Source organism: Columba livia, chromosome 10, assembly GCF_036013475.1.
Source record: "Columba livia isolate bColLiv1 breed racing homer chromosome 10, bColLiv1.pat.W.v2, whole genome shotgun sequence".
NCBI classification, from domain to species: domain Eukaryota; kingdom Metazoa; phylum Chordata; class Aves; order Columbiformes; family Columbidae; genus Columba; species Columba livia.
Window position 1 is genome coordinate 5,685,797 of NC_088611.1, and position 18,669 is coordinate 5,704,465.

Genomic DNA, 18,669 nt, shown 5'->3' on the forward strand with positions numbered 1-18,669 from the left:
CCTGCCGTTCCCGGAGCAGCAAGATGGCGGACACAATGAGGAGGAGCCGCCTCTCCGCGGCCTGAGCGGGCCCAGCCGAGCCGGAGGGCGCCGCCTGCCCCGGCCCACCGCCCCTTCCCGCCCTCTGCCGATCCCCTCTGCCCCGCCAGGCTCTGTCCGTCCGCTCCCGCCGCCGCCCGGAGCCCCGCCCGGCTCCCCTCAGCGCCGCCGCCCTCGGCGCGGCCCGGCGGCGGGATGAAGCTGACGGACAACGTGCTGCGGAGCTTCCGCGTGGCCAAGGTCTTTCGCGAGAACTCGGACAAGATCAACTGCTTCGACTTCAGCCCCAATGGCGAGACCGTCATCTCCAGTAGCGACGACGACTCCATCGTTCTCTACGACTGCCAGGAGGGCAAGTGAGTGCGGGGACCCGGCCGGGCCCGCTCCTCCGCGGGGCTGGGGGGGAGTCTGGGCCGGGCCTGGGCTGTGAGGACGCCGCTTTGGCCGCCGCCCGTTGAGGCGCTCGGGGAGAAGCTGCGGCTGCCTGAGGAGGCGGCGGGTCTGTCCCCGGGCTGGGAACCTCCGGCTTTTCTGTTGTTTTTCGGTATAGGCTTGTGGGTGGAACTGCAGCGATGTCTGACGGGAGGGGGGGTGGATTATAAAGGGTTAAAGTGGGGCAGAGGTTGGAGCAGTTTGGTTTTGTCTGCGCTACGGGCGGCTCTGCTCGTTAGCTCTGGTAGGCTGGAGCCGACGGTGGTGATTTCCCAAGTGTGGGAGAGTTCAGTGCTGTAAGAACTACATGGTTAAGTCTAAGGGGTTGAGTCTGGTCCCATTTCCAGGCCTGGGGACTGTTACAAATATGCAAACTGACTTTCAGGCCTCACTAAGCTTAAGTCTCTCTAATTAAAATACAAGCAGATGCTGTGAGCAGTGTACAAATGTGCCGTTTTAAAGAATTGGGGTGTAGCTTCTTAAATGAATGCTTTAAGATAAATGGTAAAGATGGTGTGGTGTGTGTTCGCTGTAATTTCTAAAAACTTGATGGTGTTTTCTTTAAAACTTAGTTCTTAAGTGGTGTCAGAATGTTGCGGATAGAGGTGGTCCTCTGTGCTTTAAATCCTTTCTTCTAGTTGCATTTTTATCTGCAAATCACAGTTGCGTGATTTATGTGTCTTCAAATGTTGTCTTAATTTATATTTAATCAATCAAGGTGTTTATTGATTTCTGTTAATTAAGTTTAATGCATTAAAGATGTCTGCATGTTTCTCACTGAACAAAGTTGTCCAGTTTATCTTCTGTCATTGATGCTTGTCCTGTGTTACAAATAAAACTCCAGAAATTTGCACAGCACTTGAGATATGGTGCTCTTGTGCAGAGGTTAAAAACGTGCAAATAAGAGCACCGCTAATACTTGCAGTTTATGTTTTGGAATATATACAAAAGGGATTTGTATTCTATGAGAGCTGGAACAAATTGAGCCAATAATTAAAATATTTCTTCGTAGAAGAATGCATTTGGTTGCTTTAAATTCTTCTAAATTTTTAAGTTTTAATTTTTATGTGCTCCTTGGTGTGAAGATGTAATTCTGAGGTGATTTTTTTTTTCTGTAGAGTCAAGACTAGAGAGCATCACATATGTATAGAAAGAAAAATGAGCATGTGTGGTGTAGGAGAGAGAATAAAAAGGACAGGGTGGTGCAGAAATGGAAAAGAAATGGCTTGGGAGTAGCAGGAGGTAGATGTGTCAGTGTTGCATATTTTCTAGTAAACCAGGTATTCCTAATCCTCCTGCTTTTTGCAGCAGACCAAGACATCATACTTGCTGTGTTTGAGAAATGGCATGCTGCATATTCTCTTAGTTTTGTAGACCACTTATCATATTTTATTTTACGTTTCTACTTAGTTTGCTTGCTTTACACATTGAAGTTGTTAATGTTCCCCATCTGATAGACTGAACTCTTACTTGAAATTATTTAATTTTTCTTCATGTAAGAATAGGTAACTTCATACATATGGTGTCTGCCATGGATTGTATTCTAGATCCTAATTATCTAAGCAATAGTAGAAGGGCTGAGTGATGCTAATGCAGATGGTATTGATTGCTCTTCCCCTTTCAAACTTGTAAAGAATAGTTTGATGGGTTGGGAGGCATTTGGTCCTTCCATCTCTGTCTCCATCTAGGCCTGATGTGTGCTTTACAGTCAGAGGGTTTGCTTTAATTAAGTTAAACGTGGAAGATCGATGATTGTCTGCTGCAGTGCTACAGGGCAACAAGATTAGTTTCATCAAGGTAACCCCTGTTTCAGGATGTGTTTCTCTAGTGGTTATAAAATGAATTTAAAAGTTTCTCATGTATTATCAATTGATTTAAAAGTGCAAGCGTGCTTTCCAGAATTACCTAGGGATGCAGGATGTGCTTTTTCTCTCACCTGGAAAGTTTTAGCTGTGAATGACTTTGTCACAGGAGATTGGTGTGGAGGTGAAAAGTCAAATCTGTGAGTGATCATTGTTGTGACATGGTGGAATTTGGCAGTTCCAGACCTGTCATTTTTTCTTTTTTTTCTTAAACCACAATTTCGAGGGCCTAGAATTCTCACCTTCTTGTATGTGTTATTACTAATGAATATTCTGGTCAGGAGAGGGAATGTCCTGATTGCTGGGTTTCAGTATAAGATACCCTGCTTGAGCAAATGGCCTGAATGTTAAAACTTTTCCCCATGTAAAAATATCAAAATTTGGATATTTTTTTTTCCCTCTTGTTCTGAGAGGTTCTGCTGGTAGAATTAAAAATGCCACTGTGTTTGGTTATACTTTAGGTGCACCCTCAGCTAGTTTGCTTTGTTTTGCCTTACTAAAATGAGCCGTACTGGTATGATCAAGCCCCATCTCAGTGAACTTCAGTTTGTAAAAGTGTCGGGACAGTTGAAACAGCAATGTGCAGCCAAGAACTGACAGGACAAGATTATCTCCTTGAAACACAGATTCCCTTGTCATGTATATTCTGAGCATAGGCAATAAGCTTGAAAAATTTGTCCTGCTTCTTCATGAGCACCCAGTAATTTTGGACCTGAGATTCCACTTCTATTTCAAAATCTATAAACAACTAGATTGTTATTATTTTTTTAAGCCATTCTGCATCACCAAATACCTCCATAATAGGCAGGCTCAAAAGCCTAACCAAAAAGCTAGTGATTCAAACCAAGGCACAGATATTATTACAAACCTCACCTGTGTTTTGTTTCACCTTCAGAGCAGATTTGACTGTGCTCTTATAAAGCATTTTTCTTTAGCAATATTTCCTGGTTTGCAGGTAGGCTAGATAGATTAATCTTAAACATGGAATTATGCTTAGTGATAGTGATTTGTTTAAAATATGTAAAAGTTTTTTTGTGTTTTAAAATAGTCGATTGGGAACATGCGGTTGGTCTTGTGTGAAGTGACACGATTCTGCTTGTATCAGCTTACATGAAAAATTCACCTTTCTTAAAAGGCAGAACTGCTTTTTTTCCTCCTTTTTGGTAAATGTGCTTTTGTCCATCTGACGGTTTTTATTACCTCTGTGTGTATTCTTTGTATGTTCTTTTTATTCTTTTATTTTGAATAGAGCTTTTAAGCTTTAAACTTCACATAGATAAGGAAGAGCCACATTAGGCATGAAAATCTTAGTATGTTGTGATTTTTTTGTTTGTTGTTTGGGGTTTTTTTGGTTTTTTAGGGGAATGGTGGTGTTTATTTTGGGTTGTTGGTGGTGGTGGGGTTTTTTTTGTTTGTTTTAAGTTTGATCAACAGCTGAGGTAACTACAGAGAGCAGTTTGGGGAAGCATATCAGGCACAATGTTACAGAATTTTGGTGCGTAAATTTACATTTGATGTGTTTTTTGGTTTGGATTTTTGTTGTGTTTTGTTTTTTGCCTTTTTTTTTTTTTTTCCCATTTGAAGCATGTTTGCATCTGAAACTTGATTTAAAAATCTACTGAAGGAACTGAGGAAGACTCTGTTGAGATTTGGTCCAAGTGGTATAGGTTTTCATTACTCTTGCTGTATTCGCTTTCGGTTAATGGAAGCTTGTCCCCAGCAAGTTTGTTTGAAATTAAAGCCCAATGGCTTCTGCTGTTTGAGAATTAATCTTTTCGGAGGGAATATCTATTTTTGTTCTGATGTGAGAAGTCTCAAAGTCCTGCTTGTTTGGGTGTGTCACTTTCAGGCTAATGAAAACAAAGAAAAAGTTGAGCATTTTAGAAGTACCTTGTCTGAGGGTGTAGTCTGATAAACTTTTCTCTTGGCAGCAGTATTGGTTTAAAGCACTCCTGCTGTTTGTTTGCATTCCCATGCAGTCATCCTTGGTTTGTGCTGGTAAAATATTTTGTGGGCCTGTGTAATAACCAGAGTTATGAATTTCTGGATTAAAAATAACTCCCGGAAGAGACTGTATTATTTCTGATGTTGATCGGTGCCCCATTGGTTGGCTGCCCAGCTCTGAAACTGCCATGCTACCTCAGCTGAGGAAGAAAGGGGAAGGAGGGCGGTGGAGACCTTGTGCTGCTTAAACAGGCCCTGCTACTGCTGCAAGATACACTTATTGACCAGCTACTTCCACATTTACTTTGCAGTTCAAATTTCTAGTATTGCAGTACATTGCTTGCTTGCCAGACCCCTAAAATCCAGTTCTGTATGTTTACTTCACTCTAACTAGAATGTCTTTAAATATCAATCTAAGATAAGCAGCAGATGAATTAAAAATCTGGATTGGCAGTACTGTTTGACATTAAGGACTCATTGTACTGGCTTCTCATATTCTTTTTATGGCAGACATAACGGGAAGAAGAACTTTTGGAGGAGACAAGAGCATTTTGCAGGTGTTACAGGGAAGTCAGGCCTAGTGATGGTCTTGGGGAACACACCAAGGTCCTTGCTGGAAAACTAAATAAAAATGCTTTTCTTTCTTTGTATAAAAACATCTGACTGCTTGAAACAATCTTGTAATATCTCAAGGAAAACAGGCCTTGCTAACGTGGTGAGTTTTATTTTTTTGTTGCAGTGAGTGCAATTATTTCTGCTTCCTTCTGACAGACCAAAGAGAACACTGTACAGTAAGAAGTATGGAGTGGACCTCATCAGATACACACATGCTGCAAACACTGTCGTGTACAGCTCCAACAAAATAGATGGTAAGTGTGCTGCTGGAGTTGAGTATACTTAATCTCCTTACACTTGAAACTACATGCCTGGATAAATAGCCCTAAAGAGCTGAGAAAAAATTATAGCAACTTTTTTGGTGAGAAATGCACTGTCAGAGGAGGAATTCAAGTTCAACTCTAATGCAGAACTGTGATATTCCTTTGAGCATGCTGATGTGAGTTTTTTTCATTACTGCAATAACTGAGGGATTAAACTTTGTTATTGTGATAAAAGTTTGGTTCTCGACTCTGTTGTTCACTTTGTTTGCTACCAGTGCTATCAGCCTCTGTGCCTTAGTTTTTTTATGCATGAAATGAGGTAGAAGGAGCATGTGGCCAGAAGGTGGGCTAAATGCTGTAGCTCTGGTACACCTACAAGCCAACTTGTAGGAAAGGAATGTCTTCCCATTCTCTGTATACAGCAGGAAGTTCAGGTAACTCAGCAGATCACCAGCCAAACCTGGAGGAGGTCACAGAGCTATTCTGAGACTAGCTTTGCTTCTGCTCATCCATTTTTTTCCATGTAATAGAAAACCCACCCATTTTCATGCCATTTCTCCACAGTCAGTGTTTGTGATAGCTACACTCTGTAAACTGGTGACATTGAAGGGCTTCTAGAGCTTTGTGACAGCCTATTTTTTAATGTATTTGAGTTTAATTTAAAATTAAAATTTAAGAACTGGCACAGATAGGTACATTAATTCTTCTGTCTGGCAATACTTCCGAAGTTTGGAAACAGCTAGTGTTTGTTTGAAATTTTTTCTAAATTTTGTTTGTTGTAGTCAGTGTCTGAGAGTTTTTCAGTGAACATGTGTCTTAGCACAGCACTTTATAAATGGTTTTTAATGCTGTATTTGTAAACTCATAAGCATTTCTGGAATAGTGATTTTGGTTTGTTTTTTCCTTTGCAGGGATAGAGCTTGATGGTAGAAATACTGGTGCCTTGCGGTGCATCCTAGGTTACTGAAGGAATTTAATAGAGCATGAATTTAGAGCAGATGAAAGTTAAGAGTTAGGAAGTCAGGTTTGACTAGAATAAGCTGTGCCTGAAACTAGTGGAACAAGGAAGTTTCCAATGGAATTAGATTTAATGGTGTAAAAGGATTAAAAGTGTGACGGGAAGCACTTGTGTTTTTAGTCTCACAGCCTACGTATTATTTTCCCATTATTAATTTGTTATGTCACATTCCTGTCATGGTTGTTATTTAATTTACAATTAATTAACAATTAACAATTTGATGAAGCGTCTTTAATGCCATTTTGAGTTGTGACTTTATAAGCACTGGTAAGCCTTTGAGGAACCGAAACTTAAGCGTCTTCATGCTACAGGATAGCATTATGACAAATACTTGGTTAGAATAAAAGAAAAAGATAGAATGTGAAAATATTTGTTGCTGTTATAAACCATAAGCCTAATGAAATCAGCAGTGTGTTCTGCAGGGGTCCAGATACTCTCTAGTCTGTAACACATACAGTCTTGGGCATGGTGTGTTGTATTTAACCTGTTACACAGTTGTTGGAAGGGAAAATTAACTGAGGAACATCTTATAGGAGTGCTAGTGCTCTCTCCCAAAGATTGTGTGTTGGTTTTGTTACCCATCCACTTCTGAAGATGTCCTCAAGACCTTTGGACCTAATTCTTGCCTGATTCCAGGCTGAGGTAGTAGTTTGTACAGTTTGAGGGTCTATGATACCACCCGGTACAGGAGATAACTGTACAGGCCACTGCCTTGCCTGGGACAGAGCACTGCCAACAGAAAGGACGTGAAAGGATCACAGTTCCCCAGTGCTGCTTCTTTAGTGAAGGAAGCTGTAATTCTGCATGGATACTTCAGAAATCAGGTAATGATACTTCTTGCAGGAAAAAATAGAGACGAGCCTTAACAGCGTGCTTGAAGCGTATCAGTTCTGGCCATGATGAGGTTTGATGGGGATTTGGGGATTTATGTTTTAGAAAGTCATCTGAGGTCACTTAGAGCCTTTCACAATGTTGTGTCTCCAGCTTGATCATTAAGACTTAATTTTCTTGTCAAATACTGGAGGATGATTCAGAACTCTCATCTCAACTTGATGTGAAATCTCAGGCAAAAATGGTGACTTGATAATTTTTTCACAGAAACTAGATTTTGCTGAATGAGCCATTCAAAAAGCTCTGAATACAGTAGCCATTATGAGCATGAAAATGCTCTGTGTATATTGCATCTTGTTCTTTGGAGTTAAAAGTCTTTTTCCCTCCGTTTGTCTTTGGAGCTGCAGCAGGACTCGTTACGGCAGTGCAGGGTCTGTCAGCACTGTGCAGTGCAGGTGCATAATGCCAACCTCCTCCATCCGTCCCTAGTTTAACTGGTGTCCTCTAACCAGTGTGAGAAGGGATTTTGCTGCTGTTGCTTTCCAATATCAGAGGCTTAACTTGTGCTCAGATGGATCTGCACACAAAGATTAAAAAGTGGCTTCTGTGCTTTAATAATTATTTCCTCTTACAAAGATTTATTTTAATCTTGGGAGAAAATCTTAACATCTTCCAAAATTCTGGGCAACTTGTGGTGTGTTCATCTCTACTCAGAATAAAATTACCACTTGAGAAATGTTGTGGTGCTGCTCTAATTTATTCAATGTATTTTGAAGATTGCTTTAAGTAGACTAAGCATTAGATTACTACTCTGTCCTCTTCTCAAAGCTTAACTGCTCAAAGTGCAGAGAATGCGTGAAGCTATTGATTGCCAGCTTAAAGAGAAAGATTTGCTGCTTTTTGTCCTGGCTTTGAAGTTCATATTTTTATCTCCTCTGTGGCTAAATGCTGAAATTCATAGGTTTCCTATGCTTACTGTTTGGTTTGAGACTTGTTTGCTGGATGCGTAGCACATAGGTAAGACAGCACAGTTCATGCTGTATAGCAAAAATAAAGTGGTAGTATCAACTTCGTAAACTTGATACTCTTAATTTTTTTAGAATCATGCAATTAAAACTACTGGTGCTTAAATTTTAGCAACTTTGAAATTAACTTGTGTCAATCACATGACAGTTTGTGTGTAATATGACTTCAGACTGTAGGAAGCCCCCCTCCTGGTGTTTGATTTCCATTTCTGCCTTGGAAACCAAGTTGCTTTATGTCTGTTTCTAACTTGATTCTGCTTCTAAGTCTGACTTGAAATCAAGACTTAGTATGGCAAGGTTGTTGTTGCTGTGGGGAATAAGTTTACTGCGTGATCACTTCTAGATAACATTGGGTTTGTAGTATAATAAAGCTTATGGTTTGCTTATGATTTCAGATACAATCCGATACCTCTCCCTACATGACAACAAATACATTCGGTATTTCCCAGGACACACAAAAAGGTAGGATATGGCTTGGGGACAGTACAGAAGAAATTGAAATAATTATTGTAATGAGCTTAAGTTATATTACATTCAAGTCATTCTGGTTTTTGCTTTGTAGAACTGTTTGTGGCAATTTTGAGCTTGTATACAACCATTGGGGTGGGTGTTGCTCCATTCACTTCTTTTGTGTGTCTCTGATAACATGTGGTCTTCTGTGTTGCAGAGTTGTTGCTCTTTCAATGTCTCCAGTGGATGATACTTTTATTTCTGGATCTCTTGATAAAACTATTAGACTTTGGGATCTCCGTTCTCCAAATTGCCAGGTAGGGTATCAAACCCCTGTGTACGGTGTGTTGCATTTTCAGTTAGAAGGGTGAAAAATGAATGTGTGCTTGTTATAAAACAAAAATACTGCCAGAAGTGTGTGCTGCTGATTTAGTGTTGACACCTTCCTGGAATGCTGAAGGAGCCTTGATGACAAATCTCTATGAAACAGGGATGTCACATTGTGTAACACCACTCACTTTCACCTGTGTCTCTGCTGGTGAGGTGCTGGGAGAAGCAAAAAATAACACCCACAGCTGATGAAACAAGAGAAGAGCTGGATGTTCGCAGCTTGTTTGTCAGGCTGTTACCCCATGCAGAATGTTCTCTCTTAGCCAGCATGTTTCCTGCCTTGGGAATGGCAGCAGAAGGGACATTGCGAAATGCATTTTATTTGGGTGTTTATAGTGTGTGTTTAAAATGGATGCCTTGATGCAGTTATATTTGATGAAGAAACTGATGATCTAAAGTAACCCAGCAGCCCTATGGTTTACCCCCTCCTTGCTTCACTTTGGTTGTTCATCAGACCTGTCTATGAGCAGACTGAATTTTTGGCAAGGCAAACCCCTGTTTGTTTTTATTTATTTATTTTACTGGAATAGTTGTCTGTACTTTTTTTAGTGGAAGCAGGCTTGTGTGGGCTCAGAAAAGTACCAGAGTTGGCAGCAGGGGCAGGAATGGAAGACTAGGGGGAGAATCTCCACCTTTTATTGGTGATGAGCTGTTTTGTCTCTGTATCTGAACGTGTAGTGTTGTGCTGTCATATTTTTCTGTCTTACTGGGACCATTTTGCATATGAGGGCTACTTAGTTATTATAGATGATGTAACTGTAAATGCAAAAGGAAGAAGAGGTTGTATTTCTTACAAAATTGTTTTATCTGTGTCAAAACCAAGCTTTTTCTGACAAGAAGTCTTAATTTTGCCTTTCTCCATGAGTATGTCTTTAATGTCAGTATGTAGTTTCCCTTGGGATGAATCTCAGTCTCAGAGTTCCTACAGGTGAGATAGGGTTGCAAATTCAGTAGCGGTTCTGTGATTTATGCTAATACCTGAAGTTCTAAGAATGGTAGAACTGGGACTAGTAACTGGAAGCTGCATCCAACAGTTTGGGAAATAGGTTGAGAAAGTGTTAATTGTAATTTTCAGTTTTTCCATGTGATGGCAGCTGTGGTACCCAGAAATATTTTTGGGAAACCAGAAATGTTCCATTTGCGAGGGCCCCCCAGAGTTGGGTAGCTTAGTGCCCAACCTTCAGACATCACAGGGAAAACTGACCTACATTGGAAAGAAGGGAGAAGTTAGTAAAGTCTCTAGAATTTCCTAGGGAAGAACAGTATTTCAGAAATGCAGAAGCTTCTTAAATGTATTGTTGATTTAATCAAAGATGTGTTCTTATTTATGTGCATACAGTTACATAAAGACTTTTGGCTAACATATGCAGATGTGCCAGTAGGGATACAGAAAATTATATATCTTGTTGGCTTTTATAAAATTCCCTCAAGTCTTTTGTAGTGTGTGAGCTAAGGAAAACTTAGCATTAAAAATAAGCATTGATAGTAATCTGTCCATTTTAATGTGTAAGGTCTGTTGACCTCCAGAAGGTAGAGGGTTTCATTAGACAGGCATGGAAAGTTCAGTGCTGTTGGCAGGAGCTGTTTCTACTTGCTTTCAAAATACCTTTTTTTCCCCTCCCTTGTAACCATAATTGGGAGAGTGTTGCTGTTGATCCGAGCAGCAGCAGTGTTTTGCAGAGCTGTCTGATATGGGTATTAATACAACCACATCATCCTCCCTTCTTGAGGTACATTTTGAGTGGATGAGAGCTCCAGTGAGGTCTCATTTTCTTCCTATGTAAACTTTGTAATTGCAGCAAACTGGAAACTCCATATGATGACCTGGAGTGGTCAGAGTTGCTTTTGAGAAGATGAGTTCTGAACCTTTTTAAAACCCCAGTATTTACAATGGAAATTCAGTTGTTCCACCCATAGGCTACTGTCCTGGCTCACAGTGGGCTTGGGGGAGGTGGTAGGAATGTGAGCTTCAGTTTAGCAGAACAACTTGGACTTCCTGTATTTTCTAGGGTTTAATGCATCTCCAGGGGAAGCCTGTGTGTTCTTTTGACCCAGAAGGGTTAATTTTTGCTGCTGGAGTCAATTCTGAAATGGTGAAGCTTTATGATCTCCGTTCTTTTGACAAGGTGAGTTACCCTAACTTCAGTTCTTAGACTTTATCGCTTTCAAGGAGTAGTCTAAGCTCAGTGCTCAGAGGTTGGGTTTCCTTACTCTAGCTTACTATATGGGGTGCCTGCTTGGCACCTAGTTTTGGTAAGTACGCATCTCAGAGAGGGGTATGTGCAGTCACCAAATCCTGAAATCCACTCTGGAACCAGTGTTAAAGTTTACTTCTGCTAACTCTTTAGCCTGTTCCAAACTCCTGTTCAGATTTGTTGTTGTTGGGTTTTGCTTTGTTGTGCCTGTGTGTGTGTGGTTGGTTTGTTTGTTTTTTCCTTATTCTGGAAGAACACTGGCAAAGATGGAGCCGGGATTGTCAGAAAGGATGGAAATTTCAAAGGAAACTGTAATTGAGTGGGCAGCTAAACTGGTTAAGCACAGAGCATAATTAGTTCCACAGTTTTCAAACTGTCATATGACAGTAACACTGGCTCAAGCTCTTTCTCTACCTTTAATTAGCAACCTTGTTTGAAAACTTCATCCTACCTTAAATTAATTTCTGCTGTTAAGTGTGGTAGAGCATTGGGGCTACTAGGTATTGGAACACCCTACTGTGGCTCTTTGTGTGAAAATTGTGGATTCCTCCCTCTTGAAGCTCACACATACAGTGACATGTTTGTGGCATGCCACTTTCCTTTAGTACCTTGGGACTGAAGATTTTATTTTGAAAAATCTTAAAGTTTTTCCTGAGCTAAGGTTAAAAGCAGACTCTTGTTAGCAGCAATGCATACAGAATCAACATCGCATTTCCCATTTTTTCTTTGAAGGGGCCATTTGCTACGTTTAAGATGCAGTATGATCGAACGTGTGAGTGGACAGGCCTGAAGTTCAGTAACGATGGCAAACTCATCCTCATATCAACTAACGGAGGTTTCATTCGACTGATTGATGCCTTTAAAGGAGCTATCCTGCATACGTTTGGGGTGAGCATGTTGCCTGTGTTACATGCTTGAAACTTGGCGCTAGGTTTGGGAGCAGGTGCCCTTTGGTTGTGAGATGACTGTGGACACACTCTCTGCTACAGACTGTCCTGTTTTGTGCCGCAGGGTTATAACAATAGTAAGGCTGTCACGCTGGAGGCATCGTTCACACCAGACTCTCAGTTCATCATGATAGGTAAGATAATTCTTCTGGAAAGAATTTCAGTGCTCTGAAATAACATGTGTTATGTAGGACTAAAGTTGTGGCTGGGTTGAGAAGCAGAATGTATTTAAATAATACAATGCGACTGTAGGATTTCTGTGCATTGACAGTTTTCTTTTGTGTTAGTTTACTCAGCATTTTTCGATGTAAGCGAGCCTGCAAGAACACTTTATTTTTTCCGTTATATATGAACACTATTCCAAAAAATATAAGAAACTGGCAAAATATTGTAATGCATGGAGATCTGTCACATAATGTATGTCAATGATCCTCACCTTGTGGCTGGGACATACTCCTGCTGCTTCTGAAAGTGTTTTGGGGCTGTCTGTCGTGGCCTGACAAACGAGGCACCTGTCAGTGCTGGGGTGATTGGTCTGGTGTGTTTGTACACCCCCCAGGGACATTCCTGCACTGGCAACGTGCACGGACAGCTGCATTATGTTCATGTGGCTCTTGTAAATCCTCATGTCTGTGGAACAAGCTCTGCTTAACCCTTGATAGAAGCAGTAGGCACCAGCCTAAGGGCTCCCAGCACGATTTCCTGGCCCAGGCCCCCTTCCTAACCCCTTGTGGGAGGGACTCTCAAGTGAAGTGGGTGGCGCAGTTGCAGCTCCTGTAAAACGTGGTGCTGCGGGTCAGATGCCCCAAGGGAAGCACTTCAGGACCCATGGATGCAAGTCAGACACATTTGTGTGGTGCTGCCCTTTCCTAGCACTTTTTTTTGTTCTTATTTATATACCTGGTACATCAAATAACTTTGTGGTAATTGGTATCCTCATTTTTCCTGGATGAGTGATGGTCTTGGCAAAACTTTTATTTTTCTGGCTGAGAACTTCCTGATTGCAGAGAAGGTGGGGAGGGTTCTTTGTTTAAACTGTTTCTGGAGAGCACTTTATTGCACACATTTACCTTCCTGTTGTGCCCTTCCAAATGAAAAATATAGTGGAAGAAGTTCCAAAACACTTGTTTCTTTTTGGTTTTTACATATAGTTAAGTTGTAACTTGTTCTTAATTTTTCTTTCCCAAAAGGCTGTACTTGCAGAAGAAAATTCCTTGAATTTTTATCAGGAATCCTGTCTAAAATTAGACTAAAGCAGAATTGAATTAGAAAAAAACGTAAAGTGCCCAGCCTGAGACTTTGCAAAATGCCATTTTAAAGTGAAAAACCTGTTCCATTGTAGCAATATGGAGTTGACATCTCCAGTGAACCTTCTGCTATTTGGCGTAGTGCGTTGAAATCTGGTTCCCTTCGGTGGTAAAGCTCTTGATTTGATTCTCTGCCTACCAAGTGAAATACTTGTAGTGTCTGAACTGAGAACTTGTGTGAACAGTGACTCTCACACCCAGCTTTTGGCCCCTTGCACATGGGTGCAAGTCGGCGAGGGTCTTTCCTCCGCAGCTGGGTGGTGTCAGCTCTCCTCCTCTCCTGGGCAACCATAGTCATTAAACTCTTTGCCAGAATAGTGTTGCACTGTGTTGTGTAGCCGAGTCTCTTCACTGCAGAGATACAAACCTGCTGTTTGGATACAGGTGTGTAAACTCTAGCGATGTTTTGTAAATGCCCTTGTGATACCTTGAGAATTTTAAAGGTTAAGTCCTGAAGACAAGGCATGCTTGTTCCTACAGTTCTCTGACAGAAAAGCTTATGTACTTATTTTCTCTGCTGACCTCTCCAATGTACCTTGCATATCTTGTTTTCCATTTCTGCGTGCAGGTTCAGAGGATGGGAAGATTCATGTTTGGAATGGGGAAAGCGGGATGAAGGTGGCTGTGCTGGATGGGAAACACACAGGTCCTATCACCTGTCTGCAGTTCAATCCCAAATTTATGACTTTTGCTAGCGCATGTTCCAATATGGTAAGGAAAGTGTTTTAAGTTCCTCCTAGCTCAGTGAGGTGCTGAGCCTTTTAGAAGTGAATCTGAGAAGGCTCAGTGCAATTGATGAGTGTTCCCTTGGGCTTTGCTGAGAGCCATGTCCCTTCTGTCCCACCTTGATTGTGCCTTACTGGCAGGTAGATACGCGGAGCAACACACCTGACAGGCCAGTGTTTGAACACACAGGTGAAAGCAGAGCACTGAGTGAATGCTCATGCAGAAATACGAGTTTTTTAGCGAGTTCTTTAGGTCACTGCACACAGCTGGTATTTTCAGTTTGTCTAAGAATGTGCAAAACAAACCAGCATAAGCAGGGATTGTAACCTTAAACTGCTGGGAGGGTGTTCTTTCCTCTTTGGTGGTCTGCCTCTGTGCCTGTAGAAGGTAGCAGTGATCAGCTCCCATAGTGTGCTGTAGGAAAGATTTGTGTTCTGCTCTGTAAAAGATGTTCTTTCTTTCCTCTTTTGTAGGCCTTCTGGTTGCCAACTATCGACGACTAGTTCCTACACTGCAGCTGCTGTCAGATTATTTCCATACTGCAAACAGCAGCACATCGTTGCAAGCATAGTATTGGAATTGCCTCGGTCTCCTGGACTGTGTTCCCGTTCCTGCGTATGTTTCTGTATGTCTTACCTTTATTTGCTGCATTCCTTTGCGAGGACTCTTCCAGTTGGCCTCCAAGCGTGTTCAGAAGCGGCATGCTACACGTTCTGTCCTTCCAGTCTGTGCCCAGCTGAAGTTGGAACTGACACAGTATTATTTCTAAGAGCAATGAAGTCTGTTTTATTTACAAAATGTTTGTGCCATTTTTTTAAGCTGTAATTGTGTGTTTTCCTTCTGTGAGTGCACAAGGCTATTGATGTTCAAGGTGGAACGTGCAGTTCCTTCCCATAAGTGCATGTTTTTCACATCTGGGCTCTCTGGCTTCACTGCAGTCCACAGATGCAAAGTTACTTTGTGCCAAATGACAGTTTTCAACTCAAACAGCAGATGCTGGATTCTTTTGCAATGGAACACATACTGAAAGAGTGGGCGACTCTAAACATACATTAGACAACCTGTCACCCTGTTTTGGGCAATTTAGTGTGCAGCAAACCGTACAGGTTTTGTCCATTGCCACAGCTTGCCGAAGCCTCCCTGCTGTTTGCTGTGCCAGCGTCTTGGAGGGCACAGACAGTACTGATGAGGTCCAGGCTGTCTCCCAAGCAATAAAGGAAGATGGAGGGTCAGCAGAAAAATGCAGAAACGAAACTGAGACTGAAAGCACAGTCTGACTGTGTATCTTCCTTATGTATCATCTTGGCTGATTTTACTTGTAAATATCGTGGGGAGGGCAGTGGGAATGGGCCATATTTTTTTACTTTTAGATATTAAAGAATATGATGTGGGCCAGTATTCTGGGTTGTCTAGGCTGTTTACCTTCACTGATGCAGTTTTCCCCTCCTGGTTTGTAAATAAGCTCTATTAAATTCTCCCCAGACCAGGCTTAGACCTGTATCCCTTTGTTGATAAAACTGACATGCTGTTAGTTCATCATGCATTTTGTTACAGGTCCTGCAGGCTTTCAGCAGTAGCCCCGAAAGAGCAACGCTTCCTTTGTCAGATGATGTTTTCAGAATCGAATTTTAAAAATCCTACATGTGATTGCGCTGACTCTGCTTTGCCGTGGCTCTGCTCCAAGGAACGCCCCTGCAGAGAGACAGGAGGGATGTGCTGCTGCAGAGGGGCTTGTGGGCGAACAGCACAGGAGGGCTGGCAAGCTCGTTTTAAAGCCTAGTTTCAGCTTATTTTTCCTGAAATGCTACATTGGTCAAATGCATCTACCAGCAGGCTGGGACAGGCTCACTGTAGATGTGGTGTTCGTTCTATTCTGGCCTTTCCAAGCGCACTTGGCTCCATGTGCTGAGTCACAATTTGGAAAGTCCATTCTTTCCCCCATCCAGCCAAGTGTGCTTCCCCTCTCCTCAATGTACAATGCTGGGAAGGTGACAAGCACAGTAATGGGCACGTTCTCTCTGGTCTCAGTGCTGGTCCATACAGGACAGCAGCACTTGCGCATTTTCCTGTAGGTCAGTTGTCTGGATGTTCCGCTATTACAGCGAAGTTCGTCTCAACTCTGAGGCCCTTGACGTAATTCAGAGCATGTCTGGAAAAGTAAGTGGGCTTGTAGAACAGCTTTGTCTGTTTGGCTTTTCTTTGCCTTTTTCTTTTTTTACAGCCCTCGTCAGCAGAAATGTGCAGTGCTAAGAGTTGGCAGTGGGGAATGAGCATTTCTCTGCTTCTGGTTCCTTAAAGCAGAGCGTGTGCCGAGCCGCAGGGTTTGCCTGTGGCAGCCGCAGGAGGGCTGCCCGCATGAGGTGATCTGACTAACTTGATGTTTGGATCGGTGCTATGGTCAAAGCTTCTCAGACCCCATGGCTTGCCTCTGCTGATGCTACCACATGAGTTTAGTGCCGTTTCTAATGGCATGGTCAGTGATGGGAGTTTGCCATCCTCCAGACTGGAGGAGGGAAGGGAACAACAGACCGATGGCTTTCAGTCTTGCCTAACAGGCCTGCTGTTGGAGATGCAGAGATTCATACTATTACACCATCATCCTTCTTTCCATACCGTGCCACCGTCACCTGTCAATGCCCAGTGGGAAGGGAAATGGTTCTCTTGGTCCTCACAGTTGACTGGGTTTCCACAGCCACCTCTTCAACTCAGTGTTGTTGCATTTCAGGCTGCTTGGTGCTATTTCACCATTGCTGATGTTTCTGTAAGCAGCCATGTTTTACAGTGGTTTGTAAATACAGATATTTGGGGTTTGTAGTGCATTTTACCAGTTAAGCGTTCAGTAGCAGATCATCTTTCAGGGTTTTAACAAGTCTGTTACCTGAGGAAGTGAACAGGTAGGCCCCAGCCATTTTTCTTGTTACTTTCCACAGGGAAGTATTTGGAAGTCTCATTTTAAAAATGCTCTTTGCTAATGTGGTTTGAGCACTTGTCTAAAGACTATTGTTCAGCTCTCTCCTGCTTGCAGTGTTGTAAAATACTGTGCATTGCACCGTGAAGTGTGTAAGAAAAAGGACCAAAGGACCGATCTAGAAGGACATACACACTAAGAACATCAGTGGCTTTCTGGAGTGAAGATGAATGTACAGATTTGTGCACAACACAGCACTAATGCTCAGTTCAGAATGAAAGCTGAACACCTTCCCAGTGCCGCTTGCCACCCCCACAGGCAAAGACTTTGTTGGTGTAGCACGGAGTGTTTTCCATCTGCCTTTGAATAAGGGAAATGTGTTGTCAAGGAACTTGAGTAGCATGTGTGTCTAGAAGGTTAGACAGGGAAGGTGAACAACGCTTTTAGCCTCCAGTTTCTATGTGCTTCTGCAAAAATACAGGACTGCAATTCCTGTGCTCTTCAGGGCAGGCAGCTAATCATTCAAAACAGCACTCCCAGGTCGTATGGAGTGCCCAACATTATGTAAAGCCAAGGAGGAAACAGCATTCCCCTCTAATTTGACATTTAAAAGATAATTCCTCCCTGTGTTGAGATAAAATAAAGACCTTTCATCAAAACAAGGGGAAGTGAAAGTCAACAGCCTCTGAATAAGCAGTGGTGGGGGCTGCGCACATCTGCTTGGGCTGTTGGGAGATTTCGGGTGCAAAATTCTCCAAGTTAGTCTTTGAGAGATTTGTGGGGGGTTTTTTTGAGACCCCCAGGTCCTTGCTTAATGTCCCAAGCCCTGCTCTGGGGGACACAGGAGCAACCGAGTGAACAAATTTGGAAGCAGCAATGTCTATTTTCTAATGCTTCTGGACTATATTTGCACTTTAAGAGACTTCGCCTTGGGTTGGGGTCAGGGCTGGGATCCTGGTGAGCCTTTGAGAAACTGCTCGCTTTGGTTGTGAGCTGGTTCGGGGAGTTTGACTCCTAGGTGGTATCTGCCAGATAAGTGTAAATACATAAAGTCAAATTATGCTTTGTCACAAAAGACTACGTATGTGGAGAATTCAATGTTATGGCTGTTACTAATAAATATTTTGTAGAGAGATCAAAGAGTGCTGTAAATTCTGCATTTGTCCGGTGTGATACAACATGCTGGTATCTTAGAGGGGGAATGAGAAAATGGTGGGTTTTTTAAAAGTCCCTTCATTGTGGAAAGTCAGAAGCCATGTAGTGGAAACTCTGCTGCTCTGAAGCTACATGAATTGCTCCTTTTAAGAGATTTTACTTGCCTGGGAATGTGTCAGCATAGGGACGCAGACTGGTGACAGCTGCTTGTATGGTGTCTGAGGCAGAGCAAGGTGGGGAAGTGGCTCATTACTTTGCAGGAACAGACTTGGATCATTACAACCAATGTATATAGAGCATCGCAGCTGCTGCAGGAGGTTGGCAGCCAGTGTCAAGGTGATGGATAAAGCCTTGTGTTGCATCATTTTCAGGTTAAACTCAAGAGGATGGGGGAAAAGCAAAGCTGGAGAGCAATGCTTTCTGTTCTATCCCCTGCTTAAATCGTGAGCAGGTAGCTGAGAAGGCTCCCTTGTTCCTGGGTCCATGTCTCCCACTGCAGGAAATCATCTGCTGACCCCCGGAGCTCACGGCAGTGCTGCTATGGGAATACTTCTCATGACAA

At 42.4% G+C, this 18,669-nt stretch overlaps 1 protein-coding gene across 1 annotated transcript; it reads left to right on the forward strand.

Annotated features, from left to right (window-relative positions):
* Window positions 1-3: 3 nt before the first annotated feature.
* Window positions 4-18,092, forward strand: WDR82 (WD repeat domain 82). The gene is made up of 9 exons (XM_005508857.3): window positions 4-395; window positions 5,049-5,146; window positions 8,425-8,491; window positions 8,697-8,796; window positions 10,879-10,995; window positions 11,797-11,952; window positions 12,076-12,145; window positions 13,887-14,029; window positions 14,518-18,092. The coding sequence occupies exons 1-9, from the start codon at window positions 235-237 to the stop codon at window positions 14,545-14,547; spliced, it is 942 nt and encodes a 313-aa protein (XP_005508914.1). The 5' UTR covers window positions 4-234; the 3' UTR covers window positions 14,548-18,092.
* The last annotated feature ends 577 nt before the right edge of the window (window positions 18,093-18,669 follow it).